This window comes from Rhinolophus sinicus, linkage group LG01 (genome assembly GCF_036562045.2).
Source record: "Rhinolophus sinicus isolate RSC01 linkage group LG01, ASM3656204v1, whole genome shotgun sequence".
In the NCBI taxonomy this organism is placed as follows: Eukaryota; Metazoa; Chordata; class Mammalia; order Chiroptera; family Rhinolophidae; genus Rhinolophus; species Rhinolophus sinicus.
This window is the reverse complement of record NC_133751.1, coordinates 6,579,880-6,607,071: the sequence shown is the minus strand read 5'-3', so window position 1 is coordinate 6,607,071 and position 27,192 is coordinate 6,579,880. Positions and strand designations below refer to the sequence as shown.

Below are 27,192 nucleotides of genomic sequence, written 5' to 3'. Positions count from 1 at the left end.
CAGGTTGCTTAGTGCAGATGTTAGATCAGAATGTAGACTGGAATCTTGGCTCCCCAGCTTGTTAGCTGTGAGGCTTGGGGCCTCAGTTTGCTCATCTCTAAAATGGGCATAATTAAACCCGGCTCCTCAGGTGTTGTGGGGAATCTCGTGAATGAATGTACGTGAGGCACTCAGCACTGGGCCGGGCATTTGGAGGCCTGGTAGCTGCTGTGTTTATCCAGGCACCGGGCGCTCACAGTGTAAGTTCTGTGTTAACCATGGTCATGTGGGTAGCTTGCTTTGCTTCATCCATATTACTTTCTTTGAAGGATGCATGAGAAAAGGGCTTAAGATGCTGGGCTTAGGGGAAGTAGCTTGCTCTAAGCAGGACCTCCTGAAGCTGGTTACATTAGAGTCTGGGAAGGCGCCAAGGTCAGGGTGTGGGATCAGCTTTCTCCTTCCACACATTCCGGGAGGGACTGCAGTCCCAGAGTTTTCAGAGTCAGAAGAAGACTGGAGCTGCTTCTGGTTTGCAGTTGGGCTGCCTTCCTCCTCCGTGCTGGCAAGGCCGCAGCTGGCCCCTCATGCTGGGGCAGGGCCAAAGCAGACAGGATGGGGGTGACACCAAATGTGCTTTGACTTGGTCTCCATTGGGTAATGAGGGCAGAAGGATGGGTTGTGGACAGCAGGCCCTGCTGACGGCAGCCTGGTCACTCTCCTGCCCCTTCTCTGGGGTGCTCTGCTTAGGTCCTCTCGGGTGGAAATTCCAAACGTGTTTTTCGAGTGCAGTGACTTGAAGGGTAATTGATGACAATGTTTCTGGGCTATCATCGTTGAACACTAGCATGGCCTAGGTACTCAGCTAAGCTTTTGCTCACGATGTCTCATCCATCCTGGCAGTACTGCTCGAGGTGGGTCCTGCCGAGGCTGCTGAGGCTCAGGGAGGTTGAGTGACTTGCCCAGAGAAGCACAGAGCCTGGCAGATATGAACCAACTTCCTCTCTGCCCAGAGCAAGTGGGTGTAACCGCTGTGAGCCCATCGTCAGCAACCCCGGGGGCCTCTGTGAGCTCAGAGCAGACACCAGTTTCTGGGCCTCCTTCCCAGGCTGCGAGCACCTGACCTGTGGTCAAGGGCGGACGTGCACAGGTGCCACCAGCACCGTGATGCAAGGTGCAGGCAGGTGTGGCAGGCGGGCTGATGGCAGGAGGTCCCGGTCTTGTTTCTGAGTGTCATTGCTGGGAGGGTGACACTCAGCCACTTGCATCTCCTTTTAGCCTGAAGCTACCATATGAGGGAGGGGACTAGTCCTTCTGGTGCAGGTGCCTGGAATTCTGGATCTCTGTGTGCTACCAGGTGTGCAGTCACTGAGGCATCAGTGTCTTCTGTGAAGCAGTAGGCTGCACGGCATGCGTTCCAGACTGATGTGGGCTCTGTACTGACCCCTCCCCTCCCCCCACACCCTTGAGCCCTCGTCCTGCCCCAGGTGAGCCCTCGTCCTGCCCCAGGTGAGCCCTCGTCCTGCCCCAGGTGAGCCCTCGTCCTGCCCCAGGTGAGCCTTCATCCTGCCCCAGGTGAGCCCTCGTCCTGCCCCAGGTGAGCCCTCATCCTGCCCCAGGTGAGCCCTCATCCTGCCCCAGGTGAGCCCTCATCCTGCCCCAGGTGAGCCCTCGTCCTGCCCCAGGTGAGCCCTCGTCCTGCCCCAGGTGAGCCCTGCTGCCTGGATAAGTCCTGCCCCTGCCCCAGGTGACTTACCAGGTTCTGCTCCTTGAACTGCCCCTAGGGAAGATCTGGAAGCCTGCGTCCCAGCACCACCTAAGCAAGCCCTGTCCTGGCGCAGTGCCAGGGTCACAGAGTCTGGCCGCCTTCACCATCCTCTCAGGGGAGGCTTTCCCCCTGCCCTCCTTCCTCCTTGGAATGAAGAGCTCCAGAAGTACCCCTCCAGAGGAAGGGGCGACTGCCTCCCACGAGAGCCCCTCCTAAGCCTGCCTCTGGCTTCGGGCAGATGGATGGTGACCCCAGAGGGCAGGTTGTAGCCAGAAGCGAAGGCAAACAAGCCTCAATGCTGTGTAGCTTTTTCTTTTTAGAAGAGTGCTGGGAGCGTGTAACTGAACAAAAGCCATGCAATAAGAATAAATACCCCTCCCAGCTGGGTCCTGTCTCTTCCTAATGCACTTTTGAGCGTGGCTGACCTTCCGAGCCATCTCGGTATCTCCCTCTGAGGGAGGCAGCGTGCAACGCCTAGTGCCTTGTTTTTGCTGAACAGTGGAGGCTGCCAAGAGCCACAGACGGGTTCCCATTCAGACTGTGTCCAGCTTGTGCGGACACCCCCTTTGGTGGGTGGTGCCCAATTCCCGAATCCCTTGTCCCTGTCCCCCCCCCCCCCCCCCCGTCTCTGCCTCCTTCTTCCTCCTGGATTCACACAGGAGACTCCACCTGGGATGCCCTTTCCTCTCTGTGGCCACAGGGAACTCCTCGGTGGGTTTCAGTCCCTCTCCCTTCCCAGTGACCTCTGACTTGGTGACTCAGCTTGGCCTGTCTGAGAAGAGCTCCCCATCCCGACCAACAACTTGGAATTGACCGTGGCATGGCCTCTAAGGAACCTCTAGGTGGGCAAGCGCCTTTCTCCCTCGGGGCTGTCATTGCCGCCACGTCACAGGGAGCTCGTGTCTCCTGCCTCACCAGGTGGTTGTGAGACTGAAAGAAGACGACGTGTGTGTGTCCGCTCACTCCCTACGAGGCAGGAGGCCAGTGCCTGTCGCGGGACAACTACCAGGGTGGACCATTGCCCTCTGCCACCTCCCTGCCAACTGAGGGCACTGCAGCGATGTCTTATGGGGGAGCCCAGGCACAGATGGAGTTGCCCTTGTTCATACTGGAGAGTTGGCAACCGTAGCAGGCTGCGGACCCGACCATGTGGCCGGCCCTGTCCTCGCTGCCTTTCTTTGCGTGTGTCCTTCTGCTTCTGGATTTCTTTGTCTTTGCCGATTTGACATGTGGGAGTTTGGGCTTTGTATTCAGTTCCTGGGGCTGCTGGATCCAAGCACCATAAACCGGGTGGATTAAAACCACAGAAACTATTCTCTCACAGTTCTGGAGGCGAGAACCCCAAGGTCAGTGTCAACAGGCCCACGGGAGGCTCCCTCCGGAGGCTCTGGGGGAGGGTCCTGCCTGCCTCTTCCAGCTTCTGGTGGCTCCAGGCGTCCCTGGGCTTGTGGCCATGTTCCTCCAGCCTCTGTCTCAGTCTCCACTTGGCCTTTTCCTCTGTGTGTGTCTTTTCCTTTTATAAGGACACCAGTCATGGGATTTAGCACATCCTATGAGCTCATCTCAGTCCTTAGCTAATTCCATCAGTAAAGACTATTTCCAAATAAGGTGACGTCTGAGGTTCCGGGGGGACGTGACTTTGAGAGAGACACTACACAGGCGTCAGTTGGGGTTAGACGGGGTGCTGAGACACTCATGCCCTCCGTCCTCCAGCTGCGAGACAGGCCCAGCGACCGTGCCGACTAGGCGGGTTCCTGTCTTCTCCCGGCCGTCAGGCGAGCTCGGCCTCTGTCTTGTTTCCCCTGACCCTTCCTACAGACTTACATTTGGAGATCTTCCTGTTTTTGTCATCTTAAGTAGGCTACCATTAAACCAGAGCCATGGTGTGAATGGTGTGGTTCCTGAGAAGGTAAACACTTTTTTTTTAAATGTTAAACATTTAAAAACAAAATATTTTTACTTTAATAAGGTCCTAGAGATAACCACAATGTATAAACCAAGACATTGGTGGGGTGCGTGGGGCTGCAAAAATGCTCAACTCAAGGTCTTTCCGTTCTGTCCCGTCAGATCCGCTGTCAGTTTCTGTACCCCCTGGGGCTTTGTGGGGCCTCATTCTGCCTGCTGTGTCCACATGACGGGTTTCAGGTCTTGGCAGAGTTAGGGACCAGGCTCTGGCAAGCAGTGACAGCCAAGCCTCCCTTCCTTTCAGGAACTCACAGTGTTTTGTTCATATGCCCTTGTGGGCTTTTGCAGCGCTTCAGTGCTTGGAGGCAGAATCTGTCACCTACATGCTTATCTCTTTGTGCACAGAGATGTTAGTTGCAGGTGAGTGGATGTTCCATCGGGCGGGCAGTGGTGGTGAAGGCATAGCCCCAAGGCATGGGTTCTCCTTCAGTTACCGGCAATATGGTGTGTGTGGGTGTTCCACCCAATTGGTTTCTCCAGGATAGTTGGTCCTGGCAGTCTCCCTTTAGCATTTCAAGGGGCAGACAGAACCCTGGAGACTGTTTGGATTCCATTTGACATCAATTGCCCTGGCCAAGCTGCTGTCTGACTGAATTGCTCATGTCAGACTTCTCCCATCCAGGGCTTGTCTGAGGCCCGTGACCCGTTTGCTCGTCACATCTGAGCGAGGACCATTTGTAGGGCAGCCCTTTGCAGCCTCAGCACAGGTAAACACTCAGGAATGACATGAAGAAAGATCTCGACTGTTGTGTTGTCATCAGGGAGATACCACAATGCTCTAATTGGAATGTTATTAATATCGCCAGGCTCTGTTTTCCTCCTTGCTGTTTTTGGTGTGAGCAGGGATGTGTGAACTGTGGGGAGGAAGGTAAGGAGGGCGTCAGTGGGTGGGGCACAGACGGGTGGAGGGGGCGGTGACTGTCCAGCCTGACAGACCTCTCACTGTGCCCTTCCGAGAGCCCAGCAGCATCAGTCAGATGGAAGGACAGTGCAATGTGCGTCAAGGCTGCGGATTGGGTTTTCCTGGATGACTTTGACAGCATCGTGAACTTGCCCTTCCCCCATGTGGAGTGGAGTCTCTGCCTCTCCTCCAGTCTGGGGTAAGGGTGGGGACTGTGGCTTTAGGTCAACAGAATGTGGTGACAAATCGCTCAGTTCCTGGCTGTCTTTCACTGAGGAACTGGGCATCTTGCTTCTTGGAAATGCTGTCGCATGAGACGTGGGACACCTGAGATGTCCACGCTGTCTGTGAAAAGCCCAAGTCACAGACAGGATGTGGACATCTTGGGCCGTGAGCTGTCCAGTGGAGCCAGAGCGAGCCAAAGAAACAGAGGCGACCGGCCGACGGCTCACGGACCTGAGACACACCATCCCGGGACGCTCTCCCCGAATTCCTGACTCCCAGAATCGGGAGCAAAATAAACGGTTGTTTGAAGCCTCTAAGTTTGGGTTGGCTTCTCATGGAGCCACATGTAACTGGGACAGTTAGTCAGACAAGACCAGCCAACCAGCTGGGTCGAGGCTGTAAGAACAGTTGCCCAATTAACTGGTAAATAAAGAGTCAGCTGCTGTCCCAAGTGAAGGCAAAGAGAGACATCTGGTGGGAGACCAGCGAGGATGTCCTTTCCTGTGCAGACCTGGATGAGGCCGGGTTGCACCACCTCTGCTGTGAGCAGGACAGTGACACAGCAAACTTGGGCCAAGGGCTCGCCATTCGCTTCACCCCTTAACAGATGCCAGGCGTGCTGGGGAGGAGATGCCAGACGGGTGCCACCCGGGCTCCAGGGACTTATAGTGCAGTGGCCAGTCCCAGGAAATCTCCGCCGGTGCCTGGGAGGAAGGTCACGCAGAGTGGAGGCCCAGACGTGGGGGAGCAGCGGGGTAGGAGCAGGCGTGCTGGGAGCTCGGGCCCCTCGCCTATGCAACTGGTGGTGTCGTCAGCCCTTCGCTGTCCTGGTCTGTGAGCACTGCCTCTGCCTGCTATGCAGTGCTGCTGGGTGCCCTGCCTGATGGCCAGCTTGAGAGAGACCCTGCCAGGCCTAGATTCGGGGGTCACTGACACCCCATCAGCAGGTTTCCTCCGTCTTAGCCAGGGTTGAGCCCCTGCTGGCATTGACTTGTTGGCTAAATGTTCTCTTGCCCCCTCCTGGCTCCAGCCTAATGACCCTGTCCCTACATGAGTAATGGTGGCTGGTGATGCAACACAGGTGGCTTCCTTGCAACACAGACGTACATGCCGGATCATCTCAGAATGTTTCATGTGTGACCGGCAGTACAACTTTCAATGCCATGTTATAACTGTAGCTCGGGATGTAATTTTGGACTAAGTATTATTATCCCTGAGCCTCTGTTTCCTCAGCTAGAAAAGGGGACTAATATTAAATAAGATAAAGTGTATGGAATACCCTGCAGTACAATCAGCTGTGCCAATGAGCAGCTGTCGTCGTGCCCTGATGCAGCCAGAGGCCAAAAGGGAAGGAGCCATCTGCTCACCGGGAGTCTATGAAAAGGGGAAAAAAATTTTTTGAGCCTGGCCCGGTGGGAAAGCCTCTGGAAATGAGACCTAAAGTGTATTGACCGTGGCCTTTGGTGGGGCTGCTCTGTGGTCACTTTACCAGCCCTGGTGGACAAGCTGGGCTTTGGGGAGCTGGTTTTCTCGTGTTTTTTATCTCTGGGTGCCCTGGATGCTGGGGTGTAGGAGGCAGAGCCTGGTCTGCTCAAGGCGTCCTTTGGGGATGGAAGTTTGCCCCCAAGTCTTCCTTCTAGAGATGACTTCAGGATTTTGAGAAAAAGAAACATAAAGTTGAGATTTAGGAAAACTAATGCAAGCAATTGTTGGGAAAGACCCAAAGTAATATATTTCTTTATAAGAGAAGAAAGATCATATTATCTGAACAAGACTTGTGAAAGGATATGTGCATTGTGCTGGCTAAAGAAAGACTGAAGTGACATTCAGGAAGGCATTAGTGGTAGGAGGTGCTGGCTGTTCCGAGTCCCCTCTACTCTGCTCCTCTAAGTCCCACTGGACAGGACGTCCATCCCTCCCCAGGGGCCCTCCCCGTGTGCAGTATATACTGACCTTAGGTGACTAAATTGCAGCCTCCTGGTCGTAAATACCTGGGTTGCAGTAATGAGCAATGATCAGACAAGAGGACTTCTTCCAAAAATGTCAATTAAAGAATCTCACAGAAATCACCCATAAGGGTATGTCCGGATGTGAGCAGTGCCACATATTTTGTTAAAATGTCGGATGATATGATTTGGTAGAATAAACCATTCTCCCATAGATGGAAGAAAGCACCAGATCATTCCCAGCTGGAAAAGAGTGATTTCCAAAATATAATGCAACCGTGAAAGTGATAACAGGAGTTTCTGTGGCTGCTGCAGTGAACTGAATTGCAAACTATGCATGTCTTACTCTTTTCATTCCATCTACCCACCCACCCACGTACCTACCCATCTACCCATCCATCGACCCATCCACTCATCCATCCGTCTGTCCGTCCATTCATCCATCCAACAAACCATCCATCCATTCGTCCATCCATCTGTTCATTGATTCATTCATCTATGCATCCAACAAATAAGCATTGAGCACCAACTAGGTGCTAAGCATATGGAGGGTGCTGGGGAGAAAGATGAGTGAGACAACCTTCGGCTGGAAGGAGTTCGTCTCCTGGGGTGGACAGGCAGGGAGAGGTAGTACATATGCAGTGCTGGTGTATGAGACCTGAAGACTTAGAATCGGAAGCCGCTGGGGTTGGGGGAGTCAGGGAAGGATGTCTGAGCTCCTCAGGTGGCTCCAGAATCACCTTCCAGGAAGAACAGTGTTTCAAAGTCTAGGAGGCTGGGAGGGCACGCCCTGTGGGGGGAATGCAGACATTTGATAAGGAGGCTTAGAGGGGTGGAATGTTGGTCTGGAGGGGGGCCTGGGGCCCAGAACCTTGTAGGCCAGTGGAGAAGTTCGGGCATAATTCTGCACAGCGGTGTTATTAACCTGTGCTCCAAGGGCAGTAGCCCAGGGCACTTGGGTGGGGGGACAGGGCTCCGAACCTCCGCCCTGCTATGACAGGACGACTGCATTCATGTCTGACTTAAATAGTAAGCTTCTGAGTGAGAGTTCCTTCAGAGGACAGTTTCTGCAGCTTAGTTTGAAATCCACCACAGGAGATTGGGGTGGGGCGGGGGGGATGGGGAAGAGAGAGAGAGAGAGAGAGAGAGAGAGAGAGGAGATACGGAGAGAGAGATGGGGAGACAGAGACAGATAAAGATGCAGATGGAGAGAGAGAGATGGAGAGACGGAGAGAGGAAGAGAGAGATAGAGAGGCAAAGGGAGAGAGAAAGAGGGAGATATGAAGAGAGAGAAAGGGGTCAGGGGGGGAGAGAGAGAGAGAGAGAAAGAGAATAATTTCAAACCCATGATACTATCCTTGACTTATTGGAGCGAGGTCTGACACCCTGTGGCAGGACATAGCACTTCGAAAACAACACACACACACAGCCACACAAAATCAAGGCCACGTCAAATTTCTTTTTTTTATTGTTCCATCCAAAAAAAAAAAAATAAAAGAGGAACACCTCAATATGTAAACAGTTCCCTAACACAGCAAGTTCTTAAAGATATGTGTTTTTATTCTAAAAATTTTGGCATTGTAGTGATATCTCAATACATAATTTGTGCTTTTGCATTTAGCATGCTTTCGTCTCATTGTCAGTGCAAGACATACTTGGAGTTGAGTAAAGAGAGTTACAAAAGGACTGAAAGGTGGGTCAGGAGCCAAACCAGTACTTGAGCCCTACCTGGCTTTCCTTTTGCAAAAGCATGTTTGGAAGGTTGGCAACACTGACTCCAGAAGCAAATCTTAGTTACGTAGGAAGAAAAGTCAAGCTTTGGTAGAATGTTTGGCAATCTGCATTTCCTTACTTCTTTCTGTTCATCTCTAAAGGATCATTGCTTTTGCTCCGATAAAACTTTCTCTTGTGCATTGTATTGGTTAATATCTATAAATCATTCCTGTAATAACACTTGTTTTATGATTTTTCTGGACATGAAGTTTACTACTAAATGCTATTCAAATTCCACCAGTGGTTTATTCGGTTTTTCACAGATTCACTGAATCATTTCAATGAGCTTGACAATTTTGTCAAGGAGATTTTGCTTTTTACCACCAAAAGTTACTCATTTTTAAAAATTTAAATTTAGCCCTAAAGATCTAGGAGCCGTTTAAGCCTTGGAGGGAGAGGGAGATTATTAGTAAATGCTGCCATGCTACTCCTTCCTTGGTCCGTGTTCCTTAGCCTGGAATCCCAAGTCTTCTACAATTTGACACCAGTTTTCAAAATGCCCATTTTTTCAAATTCTACGATAAGAAATCCCAGCCCATCTGGACTGGCCTAGGCACCTCCCCCTCCAGACTTGCTTTGTGCGTGTCTAGCTTTGGACCCTCTCCCATGCTGGCCCCTCAAACAGAAAGGAAGGCAGTCTGTCCATCTTGAATCTCCGTCTTCCAAGTCCCACCCCGTCTTGAGGAATGGCGGGACACCCTTCCTGCCCCAGGAAACCTGATTGCTCCCATGGAAGCTGATCTGCTCTCTTTAAATTTCAGGACAGGTGTTATGCTCTCTTTGTTAGGTTGTCTTACTTCTAAAACTGCAGTAAGTTAATGTCCCTCTTTATGCCTCAGTTTCTTCATTTGTAACGTGCGAGTCAGTAGTTGCTCACTGGGATTTTGTGTAGTTTGATGCCCTCAGCACAGTACGGTCACATGGTCAGAGCTGGTAGCCAGGGGGTTGTAAGCTTGTTGAGGGCAGAGGAAGATGTCAGTACTTCTTAGAGTCTTCAGAACCGCTTGTCTAGAACATTGCCTGCTGTACTACTGTAAGCGTTTGTCGGCCAACGCTCAGTCAAGAAAATGCAGATTGAGAATTAAACAGGGGGCATCAGCCAGCTTTCAGAATACTCTGAGTACAGTTTTGTCCTTGTTTAGTTTTAGTTGACTGCTTGGGTCCCTGAGAATGGAAACACGAATGCGTACCTGCTCCCAGCATTGGTGAACTTCATGCACCTTGAAAATGAAACATTTTAGTTCTCTGTAGGATGTGAGCATTTTATCAAAAACTCAACTTCTTGAAAGAATTTCTGGGAACTGTGTTGAAGATCAAGTATGTCTGTACTTTGTGTCTTTTTAGAAGACTTGTGTTCTGTAGGAATGGAAACTGGCACTGGAACCCCAACATGTACCCCAAAGACACCCCAGCTTGATGATCTGGTTCGGAGAGAGGCCAGGCTTTTTTTTTTGTTTAAAAATTTCCTGACAGTTCCATGTGTTGGTAAAAATGGAACTTCCAGGTCAGTAGAAACAAATATCTATACACATGCAACCCTCAAACTACTACTACTACCCATCTTCAATTTCATAGATTCAGGATTAAAAATACTATTAAAGTTTGGGCACTCCTGTAGACTTTCGAACTAGTGAACTTTCCAGAATACTTTTCTTTCCATATTAGGAAATGGCTCACAAAAGAACCTCGTGTTTTATTGGGCCATAGTAAATATTTTGAGCCTTAGTATTTTGCTATTTTATTAGGAAAGGCAATTGCAACGAATTATCTTTCAATTAATAGTGGAAAACAGCGATAAGGCTGAAATGAAGCAATTGAATTAAAATGTTATTATGGTTTAAGTATTTTGCCTCCCTAGTTATGTTCTGCTTGGTTTAGTATTAATTTTTTTTCTTGGTCTGGGGTCCTAGATGCATGTTTCAGGGAAAGGAGAGCTGGAGTCAGGTTAAAAGCAAGCTGTCAACAACCTGTTGGAGAACATAGAGCTGTTCATGGATGAGCTGCTGTAAGAGCCATGCACATATTCTCGATCAAAGATGCCAACTTTCCTTGGGGCTTTTCCTACTGCAGAGGAGACTATAGTGCTTATGCAGTAACACCTCGTTCATCCAGAAGGCACCTAACTCACAACTTGTCTATTTGTTATGGGGGTGATAGGGGTAGAGGAGAAGAGAGAAGGGAATGGTTAGTGAGAGGCTGCTGGAGACAAGCGTATCGATGGTAGTGAGATTTCACCACTGCCAGCAAAAGAATCAGTGAAACTATCAAAAACAGCTAAGACTTAAAGCTAAATCATTTGGGGCCATTTAGTGTAGGAGTGGTGTAGACCAGAACTGATGTTGGAATCATTGTGGCAGACTGTGGGATTCAAATTCTGGCTGAAAAAGATGAGGACACTAACACCTGACACATTCTTTTCAAGCTCACAGGGAACGTTCAGCATGATAGACAATATTCTGGGCCATAAAATACACCTTAACAAACTTAAAAGGGTAGAAATCACACAATGTTTGCTCTCAGACCACAATGGGATTAAACTAGAAATCAATAACAGAAAGATAGATGAAAAATCCCCCAATACTTGGAGATTCAACAACATGCTTCCATATAAGATGTAGGTCAGAGAAGAAATCACAGGAGAATTAAAAATACCTTTTGAACCAAATTAAAATGGAACTACAACTTATCAAAATTTGTGGGATGTAGTGAAAGCAGTGTTTAGATGGATTGAGAAGGAAGAAATTAAGCTGTCTTTGATGCAGATGACATGATTGTCTATGTAGAAAATCCAAAAGAATCAACACGAAAATCCTGGAATGAGCTGTTATTGCAAGGTTGCAGGATACAAGCTTAATATACAAAAAGTCAATCCCTTTCCTATATACCAACAATAAAAAAGTGGAATGTGAAATTAAGAACACAATGCCTTTTACGTTAGCACCCCCCCCAAAATGAAATACTTAGGTATAAATGTAACCCAATATGTACAAGATTTATATGAAAAAGCTATAATACTCTAATGAAAGATGACAAAGATGAGCTAAGTAGATGGAGAGATGGCTTATGTTCATGGATAAGAAGATGTAGTATTGTCCAGATACCAGTGCTTAACAAATCGATCTATAGATTCAGTGCAATTCCAATCAAAATTCCAGCAAGTTGTTTTCTGGATATTGACAAACCAATTCTAAAGTTTATATGGAGAGGCCAATGATCCAGAATAACTAAGTCAATACTGAAGGAGAACAAAATTGGACAACTGACACTCTCCAACCTCAAGCCTTATGATGAAGCTACAGTGATGAAGACAGTGTGTGCTTTCTAATCCCCGCCCCCCTCCCATCTAGCAACTCTCAGTTCTTTCTCCCTATATCTCTGAGTCTATCTCTCTTTTGTTTGTTCATTGATTCTGTATACCTGAAACTAATAATAATAATAAAAAGACAGTGTGGTACTGTTGAAAGAATAGGCGAATAGATCAATGAAACAGAGCAGGGAGCTCAGAAATAGACCCCCTTTGAATATAGTCAACTGATCTTTGACAGAGGAGAAAAGGCAATGCAATAGAGCAAAGATAGTCTTTTCACCAAATGATGCTGGAATAACTGTACGTTAACATACAAAAAATATAGACATCTTCACAAAAATTGACTCAAAAGGGATCATCGATTTAGATGTAAAATGCAGAATTATAAAATGCCTAGAAGATAACATTCAAGAAAACCTAGATGAATTTGGGTATAGTGATGACTTTTAAAATACAACACCAAAGGCATGATCTGTGAAGGAAAGAATAGATAAGCTGGGCTTCATTACAATTAAAATTTTCTGCTCTTCAAAAGACACTGTCAACAGAATGAGAAGACAAAGCACAAACTGCGAGAAAATATTTGCAAAAGACACATCTGATGAAGGACTGATATCCAAAATAAACAAAGAGCCCTTAAAATTCAATAATAAGAACACAATCTGAACCTGAAACTAATAAAAAAAAGTAGATTAAAAAAAAAACAACCTGATTCAAAAATGCGCAGAGCTGAGCAGACACCACACTCAAGAAGATATAAAGATGTCAAATGAGCATATGAAAAGATGCTGCACATCCTTTCATCAGGGAAATGTAAATCAAAACAATAATGAGATGCCAACACACACCTGTTAGGATGGCCAAAATCCAAAATACTGACAACACCAAATGCTGGCGAGGACGTGGAGCAACAGGAACTCCCAGTCATTGTTGGTGGGACGCACAACGGTGCAGCCGCTTTGAAAGACAGTTTGGCAATTTCTTACAAAACTAAACATAAGTTTTTATCATATGATCCTGTAATCATCCTCCTTTGTATTTACTTAAATGAATTGAAAACTTTTTCTATGCAAAACCTGCACATGGATATTTATAGCAGCTTTATTCATAGCTGCCAAAACTTGGGAGCAACCTTCAGTAGGTGACAGATAAAGAAACTGTGGTCCATCCAGACAATGGAATGTTATTCATCGCTAAAAAGAAATGACCTATCAAGCTACAGAAAGACACGGAGGAACCTTAAATGCATGTTACGAAGTGAAAGAAGTGAATCTGCAAAGGCTTCGTACTGTCTAATTCCAACTCTATGACACTCTGGAAAAGGCAAAACTATGGAGACAGTGAAAAATCAGTGTTTTCCAAGGGCTGGGGGGAGGGGACAGATGAATAAGCAGAGTGCAGAAGATATTTATGGCAGTAAAACTATCTGCATTCATTGTATTATATAATGTTGGACACATGCCATCACACACTTGTCAAAACTCATAGAATGCACAACACCGAGAGTGAACCCTGATGGAAGCTGTGGCTTTTGGGTGATGAGGATGAGTAACTTAGGTTCATTGACAAAGCCCCCCCCCCTCCCCGTGGGGATGTTGGTCATGGGGGAGGCTGTGGGCACAGGGGGTGGATGGGAACTGTGTAATTTCCGCTCAATTTTTATGTCAACCTAAAACTGCTCTAAAAAATAAAGTTTATTAATTAAAAAAAGATAAGAAAACTGTTTCAGAGCAGTCCAGTGATTTGTCCAAGACCACACAGCTCATCTGGGGATGGGACCAGGACCAGAATGCCGGTTTCCTCAGACCGAATCCAGGTTTCCTACAAAACAATGAAAAGAAAGGCTACTTTATGACCTATTGCCTGTGGGTTCAGGGAAGCATATGATACATTTATTTATTTATATATATTTTGTTTTTGTATAGCAATTTTTTAATTTTTCAATTACAGTTGACATACAATCTATTGGTTTCAAGTGTACATATGGTACATTTTAGAAAGTATACCACGGTGATGGTGGGAGAAGTGATTGTTATTCTTAAGGCTTTGGTCTTCTGAAAATTCACTTATGTGGACCAGCTCATACCTGATTGGGAAGCAAAAGCTGTGTGCGTGCATGTGTGTATTCGCAGGTGCGTGTGAGTGCCCATACATGTATGTATGCGTGTGTCTGTGTGTGTGTAGAGGTTTGTTGCATTTGATAGTTAATGTGTGAGTTAGAAAGAACTGGGAACACGACTGCTCCATTGTGTAGTGTTCAGAGGAGTCTTCTTTCTTTTAGAAAAGGTGAAAAAAAGTACTATATGAAAATATAAATAGGAACCACATGATAACAGGCCCCAGGTATAACTGATGCCCATTGTAACAGAATTAGAAAGCAAGAGGGAAGTAAACCTCCAAGTTCTCATTTAGTCCCTCATGCCCCCTACAGACATGGCCCGCTGACCAGGTGAGCAGCAGACTTTGGGATCTGATCTGGCCTGACCTGCAGTGTGGTCATGACGCAGAGACTGGAGCACAAACGTCCTCTCCCTGGAAGGAGGCCATCACCTTGAGCTCCCCGTGTCCCCTGAGGTCCGTGTCCAGTGGTACTGCCGCACCGAGAGCCTCAGTGCTCAATTCCACTTCACCTTTCTATGCCAACGTAAAGGAGTCTATTCTCAGGTTCAAAGCCAGATGGCAAGTGGTAAGTCCACAGCGAAATAGTATTGTGGAGACTTTGCATCTGAGAGCAAAAACGAACATCTCTGCTTTGAAATCAGGTTTTTAAAAAAGAATTTGTAAGTAAAATTTTAAAATCACTTTTGTTTGTACTTAGGCTTATTATTGAAACACTATTTAACTATTGGTTTTGGACAAATCGCAATCTTTTAGGCAGAGTTTATTTAATTATTAATAAAATGGCAACTCTTTGGACATGCATTACATCAGATAATCTAAATTTGGTTTGGGGATTCTTTCTTTCTTTCTTTCTTTCTTTCTTTCTTTCTTTCTTTCTTTCTTTCTTTCTTTCTTTCTTTCTTTCTTTCTTTCTTTCTTTCTTTCTTTTTGAGGTAGATGTGATTTGGATAGGGGCTTGTGTGTGTGTGGGTGATGGCTTAAAGAATAGGTTTCCAAAAGAGCTGTTTGGCCACCTGAGCACATGCCATCCTGGAAGAAAGGTAGGACTATCCTACACCTGGCATGCTGAGTAGGTTCCTTTGCCTGGCACTGCCCCATATCTCCTCAGTTTTCTCCAAGGCTGTCTGCAGGTGGAGCGGCCCTTGGGAACTTCAGCCTCTGGGGCCTCTGCCAGTTCTCTTTGGAGACTCTATGGAGAGATCCAAGCTGATAGGCTGTGGGCTCCGTGGCAGCAGCCATGTATGCCCTGGGTAAGCAGGTACCACATGGGCGCTAGGTTTTTCTCCCCCAGAGCACAGTCTGTGCAGAGGGTGGGGGAGAGAAACCCACTTTGCCAACACAGGCAGATATTTGGGTCATCATTTCAGAATGTCGTCCAGGTGTGAGCGCTCACTGTTGTTTCTGTGGGTCTCTCATCTTAGATGAGAACCCCTGGGATGAAGACAGATGTTCAGAGCCATCTTTGGCAAGTTGGCTAGGCTAGTCACATGTTGCAAAAGACAAGATCCCCTGGAGAAGTCTAGCTGTCTATTTGGCACCAGACCGCCCTTACCCTCTGCCGAGTTATGGGCTGATGTCATAATGCCCAACCGTCACTCTCCAGGTGTCTATGGGGACAGGAACAAACTATATAACATTTTTGATCTCAGGCCGTCAGACTCTGAACACAGTACGTGCTCAGTTAAAGCTGGTGGTGGACAATTAAGTGGTGAGAGGTAGGGCTAGCCCCAATAATAGGTTCTAGGGCGCTGCTCAAGAATGGGATGGACTCTCAGAAGAAAGTGCCAGGAGCGACAACTTTTGGTGGTGGGCCGAGGGAGGAAATTCGGAAAGAAGATCTGGGTAGAATGCTTGGATGAGAACCTGTGGTGACCTGAAAGCAGTGTGGCACCTGGGGACAGCGTAAGTTGTTTCCCCAGGTGTCGCAACCCAGAGTTCCGTGCACAGAAAGAGAAGACTTGACATTGTTGTCCTCCTTTGGTGGCTCTGGGAGAGGAAAGGGAGGGGATGTGCTGTTTCTGGACCAGGGTGGCATTTGTTATTGGTGGTGGGGTGGGTTTGAACGGACCAAGCCCCCTTACAGGCTCAGACCATCTAGGGAGATGGCTCGGATTGCCCGATGAGCCAGCTGAGTTTATGTTCTCAGCGGCACGATACCAGAAAGTGAAAACCTAGAGGCTGGAGAACTAGATATGTGAAGGAAAAACAAACACTGAGATAATCACCATGAAAAAAATGACACTTTTTTGGATTTCCTTACCCTTACTCCATTTATGCATTGGTATTGTTGGTTTTATTACATATGGAGGGGCACCCCTGTACCCAGGAGATTCAAAAGGTCTACTTCAGTTCTTCTAGGGAGAGTTGTCATTCCTGGCCCAAGTGGGCGCTCTGTGGGGTCAAGTGTGCTGGCCAAGATAAGCTCTGGGTCCTTATGTGGGTCCTCTGGGACCTTAGGTGCTGATCCAAGATAAACTTGAGAGACACAGGGTTCCTGGAAGACACTTCTGGGGGGGGTGTCCTTGTCTAGATGGGGAAGAACCAGACCTGGAGGGAGAGGCTCACCCAGAGAGGTTGGCATGGCCAAGGCTTCTGGACTACCCAAGGCTGAGCCAAGGGTGGGTATTGTTCATCGCCCCTCACTCCCCATACAGCAGCAATGATGGGAGAAGTTGCCAGAATAATACCTGCTGTGGCTGGATCTGAGAGCAGTGCTCCTTCTGCTCTAAGAATGTTGGCTGAGGACCCAGGGGTTCCCCTCATGCACAGCAGATGGGAGCCCCGCTCTCTGCTCTTCAGCTGGTCCAGTTCTACTAACTGTGTCTAGTGGTGACAGACCCAACACTGATATTCTCCACAGGGCATTCAGATGGGACCGGGTTTTAGTAGCAGTGAACCCTGACCTGAGGCTCCTGGGGCGTCTTGCTCCTTTGCATGGATGTTTCATCATTTCCATCGGGATGTTAGAAATGATGTATTCCATGTTTATTTCACTAGTGTCTGTTGGTAGCAGAGATTTACCTCGCCTAAGAAAAACAGCCCTTTGTATGCTTATAAAGATTGGTTGGTTGATGTCACAGTATTCGTGATCAGGGTTCACACAATGCGTGCAGAGTCGTAAACTTGAAATGGTCAGTTACATGTTGTTGGTAGGGACATTTCATTCTCTGAAATCAAGACCTGTTGCCTGTGTGGTCACAGTTCTCTGGCCGACCACAGAGCACATTAGGAGTCACGGTGGTAAGTATGTAAAAGCAAGTTGGTAAATGCCATTTTCGTTGGTGACCAATCTCCATCACTTAGTCATGTTGGCCACCTCAGTGAACTATTCTTGTGTATCTTAAAGTACCCTGCACTCCTCTCCCCAGGATTGCCTGCTTGAGTTGGGTGGATGCATGAAGCTTTCTTTGACCAAGGCAATGAGGCCAAGTAAAAGTTTGACTCCTTTTACATTGATGTAGGTTTTATGGCCTTGAACTTTGAGATTTTTCTCCCCCTCCTACCTAATTATTATGCTGTTCCATGCCATTGCAGGATCGCAAGCTTTTTGCATGATCTATATTGCAGGTTATCAACTTAGTTTCTACTTAGTTTCAGACACAGGACCAAATCCACCTCAGTTTCCATCCTTTATCTGTTGGCCACACAACATCATGATGATTTGTTACAAATTTTTTTCTTTCCCACGTAGTTACTGGGAAAGCACTCATAAGAGAACTTGCTGTATTTTTCAATAGACTAAAGAGATAAAAAAATGTAGCTTGGCTGACTACGTCTGGCTATGGAAATACTTTCTTTGAACACGAGTGAGCTCAGCTTGGTGATGCTAAAGAATTCCCTATTCTTGTCTCAAAGCCCTATTGTCTGGATTTCTTCTACACAGTATTTCTGTAATTATCAATCTTTGTCTTCTGCTTCAGACTCTCAAAGCAGCAAACAACCCAATCACCCTTTGTGACTCTTTTGTTTCTCCTTGAGCTCTTTTCAAAGAACCTGTTGGTTTTCCAAGAGAAGTGTTTCATCCTTTATTTGCATGTTAAACTTTTAACTTAGCTACAAGAGGGAGCCAGAACTAGTACAATTAACCACAAATAGTAGGTCAAGGCTCATCTTATCATGTCAGTCAACTGTAGGCTAGAGAAAACTAGCAAGGACACAGAGAGAGCTCAGGAGTCTAGTTCTCCACGAGAAGGCATGGGTGAAAGGGGCAGCTGGCTGGATGTGTGGCGACCACTGCGAGTCCAGTTCCCCCCACTCAGCAGCGTTGTGGCCCAACAGTCGACATATTTAAACACCTGGGACTACCAGCCCAGTCCCCGCACTGGGAATTTCCAATCTTTATTGTTAATTAATGAGTAGATTTACCATATCAACCTTCTGAGTTGGCCACTGAATCCTGGCTGGCTGTTTATTCTACTTACCAGGGGATGGTTACGAAAAAGAAGGAGCCTGTCTTTGAGACCCGACTATATGACTGGGCTCTCAAAGTCCCTCTTACCAAAAAGTGTGTTATTTTTTTGTTGAACAGACCTATGAGTGACTGCAGTAGATTTATACTGGAAAAGGGCATCATTATTCTAAGCTGTCCAGGAATCTTTTAATACTACAGTATAATAATTAATAGTACTTAATGGCACTAATAGTATTTAATAGTATAGTACAGTGGTCAGCTAACTTTTCCTGTAAGGGGCCAGATAGTAAATATTTTAGTTTTCTGGCCATATGGCCTTTGTTTTAAGCACTCAACACTGCTGGTGTAGTGGGAAAGCACCCATAAGCAATACATAATGAAGGGGTGTGCCTGTGTTCCAATAAAACTTTATTTATGGACACTGAAATTAGAATTTCATATAATTTTCACATCACAAAATAGTCTTCTTCCCCCCCCACAACCATTTAAAAATGTAACATCATTCCGAGCTTGCAAGGGGGGTCCGAAAACAGGCAGTGGGCCAGATTCTGTGAGCAGGTATGGTTCGCCAGCATTTTAGTAGTAAAAATTTGCCATGGCTGAAGCCTGGGCACTTGGATTTGAGGCCAGGCTTTATGTTTTGCTGGCCTTGCCACTGTGGGGAGGTTACCCAGTTTGCTCAAAACCTAGTTTTCCATTTATAAAATGCAAATTATGATACTCAAGCTCTCATGATGGATTAGAATTAAATGAAATAATTTGTGCAACTTCTCTGAGTGTTCCAAACACTACACAGTAGGTATAGTATTGTTTTGTTGTTATTGCACATACTGTGCTTGGTCAAAATCTCATAGTAACCTGACAGAGTTTTGACTTCTAGATGACACTCTGTATCAGAAGCTCTCCAAGATATTCAGGGCAGAAATATTAGGAAAAGATGTGTTTTACTCCATTTTAAATTAAAGGATAACATTTTCTTAAATGCAGGTCGTCCATAAAGTCTAGAAACATGACGATATTATTTAACTATTGTATATTGTAATGCTGTATCGATGCATCAGCTATTATATATTTGTTGCCTGTGTTTGTTGACTTTATAGCCATCCATTGAAAGGAAATCATAGAAGATAATTAATGTTTACCATTTATGTAGGACATTTAATTTTCAACTACCCTTTTGACTCTTCTGAATTACACAAAGTATTACCCAAGTCAACTGAAAACTAATCACATTATTGGCAAGCTGTCTTGGAAATGACTATGAATATTTTAATTTTTTAAAATCTTGAGTCACTCAGCTAATTAAATGATTTCACATTCTTTTGGTGAGTTCAGGTAGTTTTCTACCAGCATTTTTTATAGTCTCTTTCTCTGTCCATCAGCTTCCACATTTATAAATAGTTGATGAACATCCCCCAAATACCTGCTTAAATCTAAATAAAAAAGCAAAGGGGAAAAAAGCAAGAAACCTGAAATGTCAGAAAATATAGGGAGGAAAAACATATGGGTGTTGCATTGGAGATTTCAAAATTTAGGCTTGTAAATTACATCATAAATAATTTTTTAATTAGAATATAATGAAAAAATAGACATCTTAGAGCCCTAGTTTGGTTAAACCTGGAAGAGAAAATTGTGCTTAAGAAATAGGTTGACATTTTTAGAGACAGTGGCTGGATTTCTGTTAGGGAATGTAAGGTACTGAACTACCTCCATGGATCTGGAGCTGGAGGACTAGGGAAAGAGCAAAAGAGAGGGATGGGTGGAGGGAGGGCGTGAGGCAGGAGGGAGGCCCTCTCATGCTCACAGAGTGGCTATAAGTTGGACCAACCCAGCCCGAATGCTAAGTTTCCAAGGGCTGGAAAAGCAAGGACCCGAAAGTACTGTGCATGTGTTCATTGCCCAGGGGGCAGCCCAAACCATAAACAATTGTGTCAGTTGCATAAAGACTGTAAATGACTAGGTAGGTGCTCTTCTAGTTGGAAAGCACGTTGGGGTGGGTGGAAGTGAGAATCTGAGGGTCCCAGCAGCCCTTGGGGTGGAACTTCCAGCTGCATCTGCCCTTTTCTCCAGATTGGGCTCAACTGTAGCAACTGTCACTCTCTAGTTGTAAGTGCTTATCTGGCTAATGGACCCCACTGTGCTTCTATGGGGAAGAGACTCAAGTACACAACCAAACAGACCAAAATACAGAGTTGAGAGCGATCCTCATTCGTTATGGGTTCTGCTGCATTAAAAATAGGCTTATTTATTTTCATAGCACGTGATTTGCTAACAGAGTGACCAAGTGAACGGGGGCTGGGTATGGAATATGGGGACTGGAAATCGCCGGGTTGTCTTTGAAAAACACCGTTCAGTACTTGCTGCTTAGAAAATTCAGTCTTAATGATGAGCTTCTTTCAGTTCCAAATTTTAACAGTGGACACAAAATACACTGTTAAACTGTGTTATCAATGATTGTAGAAAAATAGACATGTTTGATAGGGACATTCTAGTAAAAGGTTTTTCTGGAGCATCCTCGTTCAAAGGTCCAGAGGCTCACATTACAAAAACGAGATTTGGTTCATGTTCTGTCTCCAACTACGCTGACACCAAAGACAGTGGGAAATGGGGAGAGGCCTCACACCCGGCCCCACAGGTACAGAACTGACGTGAGTGACCAAACGGTGGTGAGGCTCTTTGTTAGGTTGTGCTAAAGAGCCCTGAACTGCTCTTCCAACTGGACAACAGGGTGTGTGTTGCCCTTTAACCTTAGTAACGGATTTAAAAAGGCCCAATGAGTCTTCAAGAGCTAAATGAGCAGACTTTTTGCAGCCCCTGCTCGATCCTGCTTTGTGTTGCCACGCCACGCCCTGCGACTTGGGGGATGCTGCTTGGTTAGCGCCCTGGAGTCAAGGGCGCCCTTTATAAGGCGACATGGCGGTAAGGCCACTGTACCTCCCCACAGCCCGGCGGGAAGCATATGGGGCTCTCTCCTCCTTGACCCCAACCTCCTCCTTAGAGTGTGTGGAATGAATAAATGATTCAACATATTCAATGCAGAAAGGTGGCAGGCAGGAAAGGGCTGTGGCCAACAGCTCTGTTTTCCATAAGTCAGTGCCCAGAAGCAGTTGTCCTGGTGCAAAGTCTCGGGAGTGGGAGAAGAGAGATCCCCCTGTGAAACCGAGGGCCACTTTCCTTATCTCTGGGACACGTTTTTTAGTAGACAAAGTCCCCACACCACAGCAAAGGCCTGATCTGGTTAGGGAAAGCAAGGGCGACAGGGAGGGACAGCTAGTTTGAGCTCTTCGACCTCCGTGGTGCAAAGCCTCAAACTGAGCACAGCTGTAGGAGCTGACAGTGAACTTGAATCCAGTCAATAGATATTTATGATGGGCCACTGTGTTGGGGAACAAACAGTTTACAATTGCAAAATTAAGGTGAACGATCCTGTTACAGTGCAAAATCTCCACCTGCCCTTGAGGTTTTGTCTAAGATTCTCTTCCTTTTGGTTTTCATTTGAAATTTTATTTTTATTTTGAAATTTAGACTTTCAGTAAAAAATACTTCCCTCCCTTCCTTCCGCCATCCCTCCCTCCCTTCTTTCCTTCTTTCTCTCCTCTTCTCTCTGTCTCTGTCTCTGTCTCTGTCTCTGTCTCTGTCTCTGTCTCTGTCTCTCTCTCTCTCTCTCCATTTATCTTTGCAGATTAAAATGAATTAAGGCTGCAATTTTGTTTGCTTTGATTGAGAGACACGTTGGATTTGATTTTTAACCTGTGGCACACTCTAGAGAGATTTCTTAGACAGTCACCAAGATTGTTGATCTAATCTTCGAATGTTGAACTCTGGTCATTTCATAATAGTAAAAACATAAGAATAAGAATAAATAACAATAAGACAACGCTGATGGCTAAGCTCCCAGGGATGGGAAGAGTGCCAGATGAAGTCAAAGTGAGGGAGGTCAATGGGTACAACCTCAGTGCCCACTACAAGCCTTGATGAATTTCACGGCTTTAGACATACACCATCTTCTGCTAACTTTCCATGTCTCATGTTTTAATAGTCTATTGTTCCTCGTGGTTACAGAGTGGAACAGCTGGAGAATCAATGGTTTTGTGAAGAGTGTCCCCAACTATGTAGTACAAAGGGTGAGAGCTTGTGTGCAAAGCACACACACATCATTGATGACGTGCCAGAGAATGTCCTCTTCTTGGATTTCTCCCCCAGGCTAGTCAGCGAGGCCCTTGTTATCTTAAAGGAGACCTCAGTTTGTATGTAAACATTTCACAGTATATCAGTGTATTGGTGGTGGGTTTTACCATCTACTGGACCTCCCAACTTTCCCCAGACCTATGGCTTTTAGATTCAATGAAAGGATCAGCAAGGTGACAGTGAGGTACCCCACAGGCCACCAGTCTGGGACAGTGAACAAAGGCCATGCACTAACGGGCAGCAGTCAGGGGGACTGACCAAAGGAATTCAGAAAACAAAGACATCAGAACAAAATGCCTACTGTACTTGTGAGATTTTTTTTCATCTTATTTCTAAAGTTATATATCTAAACCTAAATGCATTATACATGTATGTACATTATTTAGAAGGTGTGTCTTGCAGTACTTTGTACATGCTGGGTTTTGTTACTAACTGCAAAAGAAAATAATTGCATAAGGCGTATATATGTACAGTGTTCTGTCTTTACCTCATTCGGGTCCTATAGCTGCAGTGCCCGCCTGCAGGGGGCAGGCACCTCACCCTGGGGATGAAATGTGTTGGTGTCTATAAACGGGAGGGCTGTCCTCTGTTGTCCCACTGTATGGAGACAGGCACTGGAGACCTAACTTGTCGTACCCCAGGTGGAATCTTTGATGCCCTCTGTGGAGCGATGTGGTATTTGTACAATACATGCAGGGGAGCTGGGTGGGTGGCATTTAGGGAGGAGACAAGGCTCGGCCACAAGTGAGGGCACATCGTACCTTAACCAAATCCGTGTCTACCTCGTCAATCTGAGTAACTGAGAGAGGGCAGGTAGATATTTTACACCTTGAAGATTTGCTTTCTGGTAATGCCAAAATTAAATGCAAAGAAAGAAAGAACGAAGGAAGAGACAGAAGAGGATGAGAGACAAGGAAAGGTGTGAGGGGAGGGGAGGGGTGGCCCGGCCGGGGACTAGACTTTGGACTCGTTCTCCAGGTTTGCCACATCACCATTCCTTTCCGCCTGCTCCTCCGCGTTCTTCTCTTCCTCCTCGGTCTCCAGTTCTGCATGTTGGTTGAGTTTGCTGGACACAGACCAGCTCAGAGGCAGCTCTGCCCTGGTGGCCAGCTCGGCCAGCTCTTTGGCGCTGAGAGACGGAGTGCTGGTCTCGTAGGTCTCGTGGAAGCTGTTGTAGTCGACTTCGTAGAACCCGTCCTCCAGCGTCAGGACGGGGGTGAACCGGTAACCCCACAGGATCTCACTGGTGACATAGGAGCTGCGCGCTTGGCATGTCATCCCTGCCGAGAGAAGAAGGGAGGCGTTAGAGCATGTGAGTGTGGGCTTTCCACAGCCACGGGAGCGGCGTGCGCCTCCTGGCTCCCATCGGCCGTACACCTGCCCCCGAGGCCATGTACAAACATGCAGGGCAGCATGTGCACACACTCACGTGCTGCGTCTTGTCCACTCTGCTCCGGGACAGAGAGCCCTGAGGCCATGACTGTCACCTCCTCCCACTTTGCCTAAGACCTGCTGGGACTTGAGTCCTCTAGCCCCGGACTTGGAATGAAGTTGGGCTTACGGAACTGCTCCTAAAGTGCCCGTCAGCCAGAGGCCGTGAATTGCTCTTACCCTCCCATCTCCACGCCGTGCGGGCCTCGACTGTGGCCCCCCAATGAGGCGGAAAGGGGTGCCCACCTGAGTTTCCACTTGCCCCAGGTCCAGTGGGGATAATTGTTCAGACTGTGCAATAATATAATACTTTTAAAGGCTTTCCCCCGTCTCTTCCTAAAGAAAAGAAGCCTGTTCCTAGTTTGCACGAAAATGCCATCTGAGCTCCTGGCAGCCTAGGAGGCAGGAGTAGCTTTTAAATGTGAAATGATTGAATGAGGGAAACTCCATCCATCTCCTTAGAAAACTAGGCAACAGCCTTGGTATAATATATGGGGAATGCCACTGGTGCATTTTTTTCTGAGGTCAAAAGGTTATCTTCGGAAACTTCTCAGGACACGGAAGCATTCGTTCAGCTGCTCCTTCAGGGGTGCCTGTCCATCAGCTGGGTAGGTCCGGTGTCCAGGGCCCACAGCACTCTTAGGGACCCACGGACAATTTTAACTTCTTCTCAAATCAGAAGAAAACAGTAAACTTTTAGGTAGGAAAATGTTGGTATATTCATCTTTCTACTAACACAGTTATGCCATATAATACGATTAAACACTTTTTGATGGACTAGCAGCCCGTGAAGGTAAAACTACCGAGGACTCATGAAGGTCATCCTGCGGCCCTGTGTGCGTTCATCAGGACAGCGCCCGTCACGCACTACGTCATTCCCTGGGCCCGCCGGTAGGTCTGTGCCACAGCTGCTTTGTGTGGAACGCAGGCGAAGCAAGGAGAGGAAGGAGGACACGTGGGTGACCACACAGAAGGATTCAGAATGTCCCCACAGCATTGTGCTTGCTGCTCGCAGCTAGAAGGAGAAACGGGTGCCAGCGGCTGACGTGAATGGCCCAGCTCAGCTGTCAGAGCCTGAGCCGGCACAACCCTCACCCACTCCCCACCCCTGCTCTTCCTTTTCACCCCCAAACTGAATGCCACCCTTTTCGGTGTTCCCCTGGGCAACCCACAGGAGCCCCCTGCAGTGGCTCAGGCTCAGGTCTTCTGACTGGAACTTCCAGACGTGAGGGCACTTGCTTGGGTCCCCTAGTGACTGAGGGCTCACGATGACTAAGATCCCACTGGGTGCCGGGGGCCTTCGGGGTGTACGGTGGGGGCTGGGAAAGAGGAAGGCTGGATGCCTCTGGGGCCGCTGTGCTCCATGTAATGGAGTTTGACAGAAACACATGATTGTGTCTCCCCTGTTCAACTAGTTGTTCATACGCTTGTATTGCCTTGACAGTGAGTCAGAAATTGGGTCTCGGGAGAGTAGGATACTGCCTACATAGCAGCCTTGACTGCTTTCTGTTTCTATAACCCTGGAAAATTCCACAACTGAGAGCCAACTTAGCGGTGAGCAAGATGACCTCGGGGGCGTGGGAAGAGGCATGAAGGGTGTTCCCCACTTTCTTCTTCCTCTTCCTTATCAGTGTCAATAGCATCTTCATGTCATGTTCTTTAGGTGCGATAAGCCAGAGGCTTTTCTAAGCCCTCTGCATTCTTTATTTCCTTTCATCTTTGTAACAACCCCACTAGGTGCTATTGTTATACCCTCATTTTATGGATGAGGAGATCGTGTGCGTGTGCGTGGAGACCACCGTCACCTCCCTGGGGAATCTGGCCTCACAGTCTCAGGAGAAATGACTAGCTGCTGAGTGGTGCAAATGTCACTGACAGATCCCGTTGAAGCAAAGTGGGACTGGGGGAGGCAGGGGCCCCTTGGAGTGTTAGGTCCAGGCAAGCCTGTGATTTTATGTTTGTGGAGGCTACGTGATTTCCATAGCAGTGTTGCCTAGTCTAAGTTATTTCCCCAAAGCCAAAGGTGAGTGTGTGTGTGTGTGTGTGTGTGTGTGTGTGTGTATGTGTCTTAAAAACGATTTCATTTCAAAATTTCTCCACTGACTGCTTCTCTGTTTGAATCTCTGGTTAATCTTCGAAGAATTTAGCCTGCAGTGAAGTGCGTAGAAACAGCCCATCTTTTTGGTGGCCATTTCATTCTGTGAGCAAGACCAAGTAATTAGTAAGGAGTGGAGAGGGTGGGGGTGCCTGTTATTGGAGGCCACTGCAAAGCCTGCTCCATCTAGAAGCCAGGAAACCAAAGTGAGGCACAGCTCAGGAATCTGCAGTAGGCACTGATCGAACACAGGGTCAGGTCCCACAAGATGGGATTTCACAGGCAAAGCCCTATTTTTAGATTCACAGCAACAAATAATGATGGCATATGTTTTGTGCAGAATACCAATATGATGAAACCTATCCTCAGGAGAGAGCCCTCTGGAAACAGCCAGAGGGGTTCCCTCAATAGATAAATAATGTATCAGAATTTCTGAGACTGTGATTCCAGTACAGTGAACTGGAGACAAACCACCCTGACCACTTTTGAATACTGTAAAATTAATCTGTATTGCCACTATTCAGAAACAAAGAATCAACTGTACACGCTTTGCCTTTTTATTTCAAATACCAGGCTACATGATGTGATATTGTCCTTTACTCCTTGTTCTCATTCTTGGTAAAAACTGCACTGAATTAGCACAGTAAGAAGGTGCATTTATGTTTAAAGTCTTCGTGTGGGAGAACAGTGTTGGTGATTTACCAAGCCCAGGGTCAGAAAGAAGCAGTATAGTGTGATCTCTGCCATAGACAACTGTGGTTTTAATTCAGTAGCTTCAGCCAACTGCTGAGCATTTAAAAAACATCAAGCCCTACTTTATGCTCAGGTTAAAATCCCTTCAATACATAGTTGTGATTCTTCTGTTACCCAAATATTGGAGGGCCAGTGAGGTTTACCTCTAGCTGTGCAAAAACAAATTGAAATGTGTATTTTTCAAATGTCTAAAACAAGGCATTCTACATATATACTCCTAATTCTGCTCTCACTAAAGTAGTTGATAAACTACTATTTTACATATGAGCAAAGTAAGGCACAGAGAGGTTAAGTAACTTTCCTGGGTTACACAGTATTGTGGACCAAATTGT

The 27,192-nt window shown here is 46.8% G+C and overlaps 1 protein-coding gene and 1 long non-coding RNA gene across 7 annotated transcripts in view; one reads left to right on the top strand and one right to left on the bottom strand.

Moving 5' to 3' along the window:
- The first annotated feature begins 3,088 nt into the window (after window positions 1–3,088).
- Window positions 3,089–4,575, top strand: LOC141571591 (uncharacterized). Of its 2 annotated transcripts, XR_012496470.1 has the most exons (4): window positions 3,089–3,653; window positions 3,954–4,069; window positions 4,332–4,416; window positions 4,516–4,575. It is a non-coding gene; the product is annotated as an uncharacterized LOC141571591 (long non-coding RNA). The 2 variants fall into 2 exon arrangements; XR_012496459.1 differs by having other exon boundaries at window positions 4,332–4,538.
- Window positions 4,576–8,220: 3,645 nt separating this feature from the next.
- The window catches only part of KCNJ6 (potassium inwardly rectifying channel subfamily J member 6), a 236,916-nt gene continuing 217,944 nt past the window's right edge, over window positions 8,221–27,192 (bottom strand). For 4 of the 5 annotated variants that reach the window (XM_074325378.1, XM_074325373.1, XM_019730320.2 and 1 more), the window contains one exon: window positions 18,771–23,861. In XM_074325378.1, coding sequence (XP_074181479.1) covers window positions 23,536–23,861 — 326 coding nt within the window. In that variant the 3' untranslated portion in view covers window positions 18,771–23,535. Of the gene's footprint in view, window positions 13,683–18,770; window positions 23,862–27,192 lie in introns of those variants that run through there. The other variant, XM_074325384.1, reaches the window with a different exon arrangement.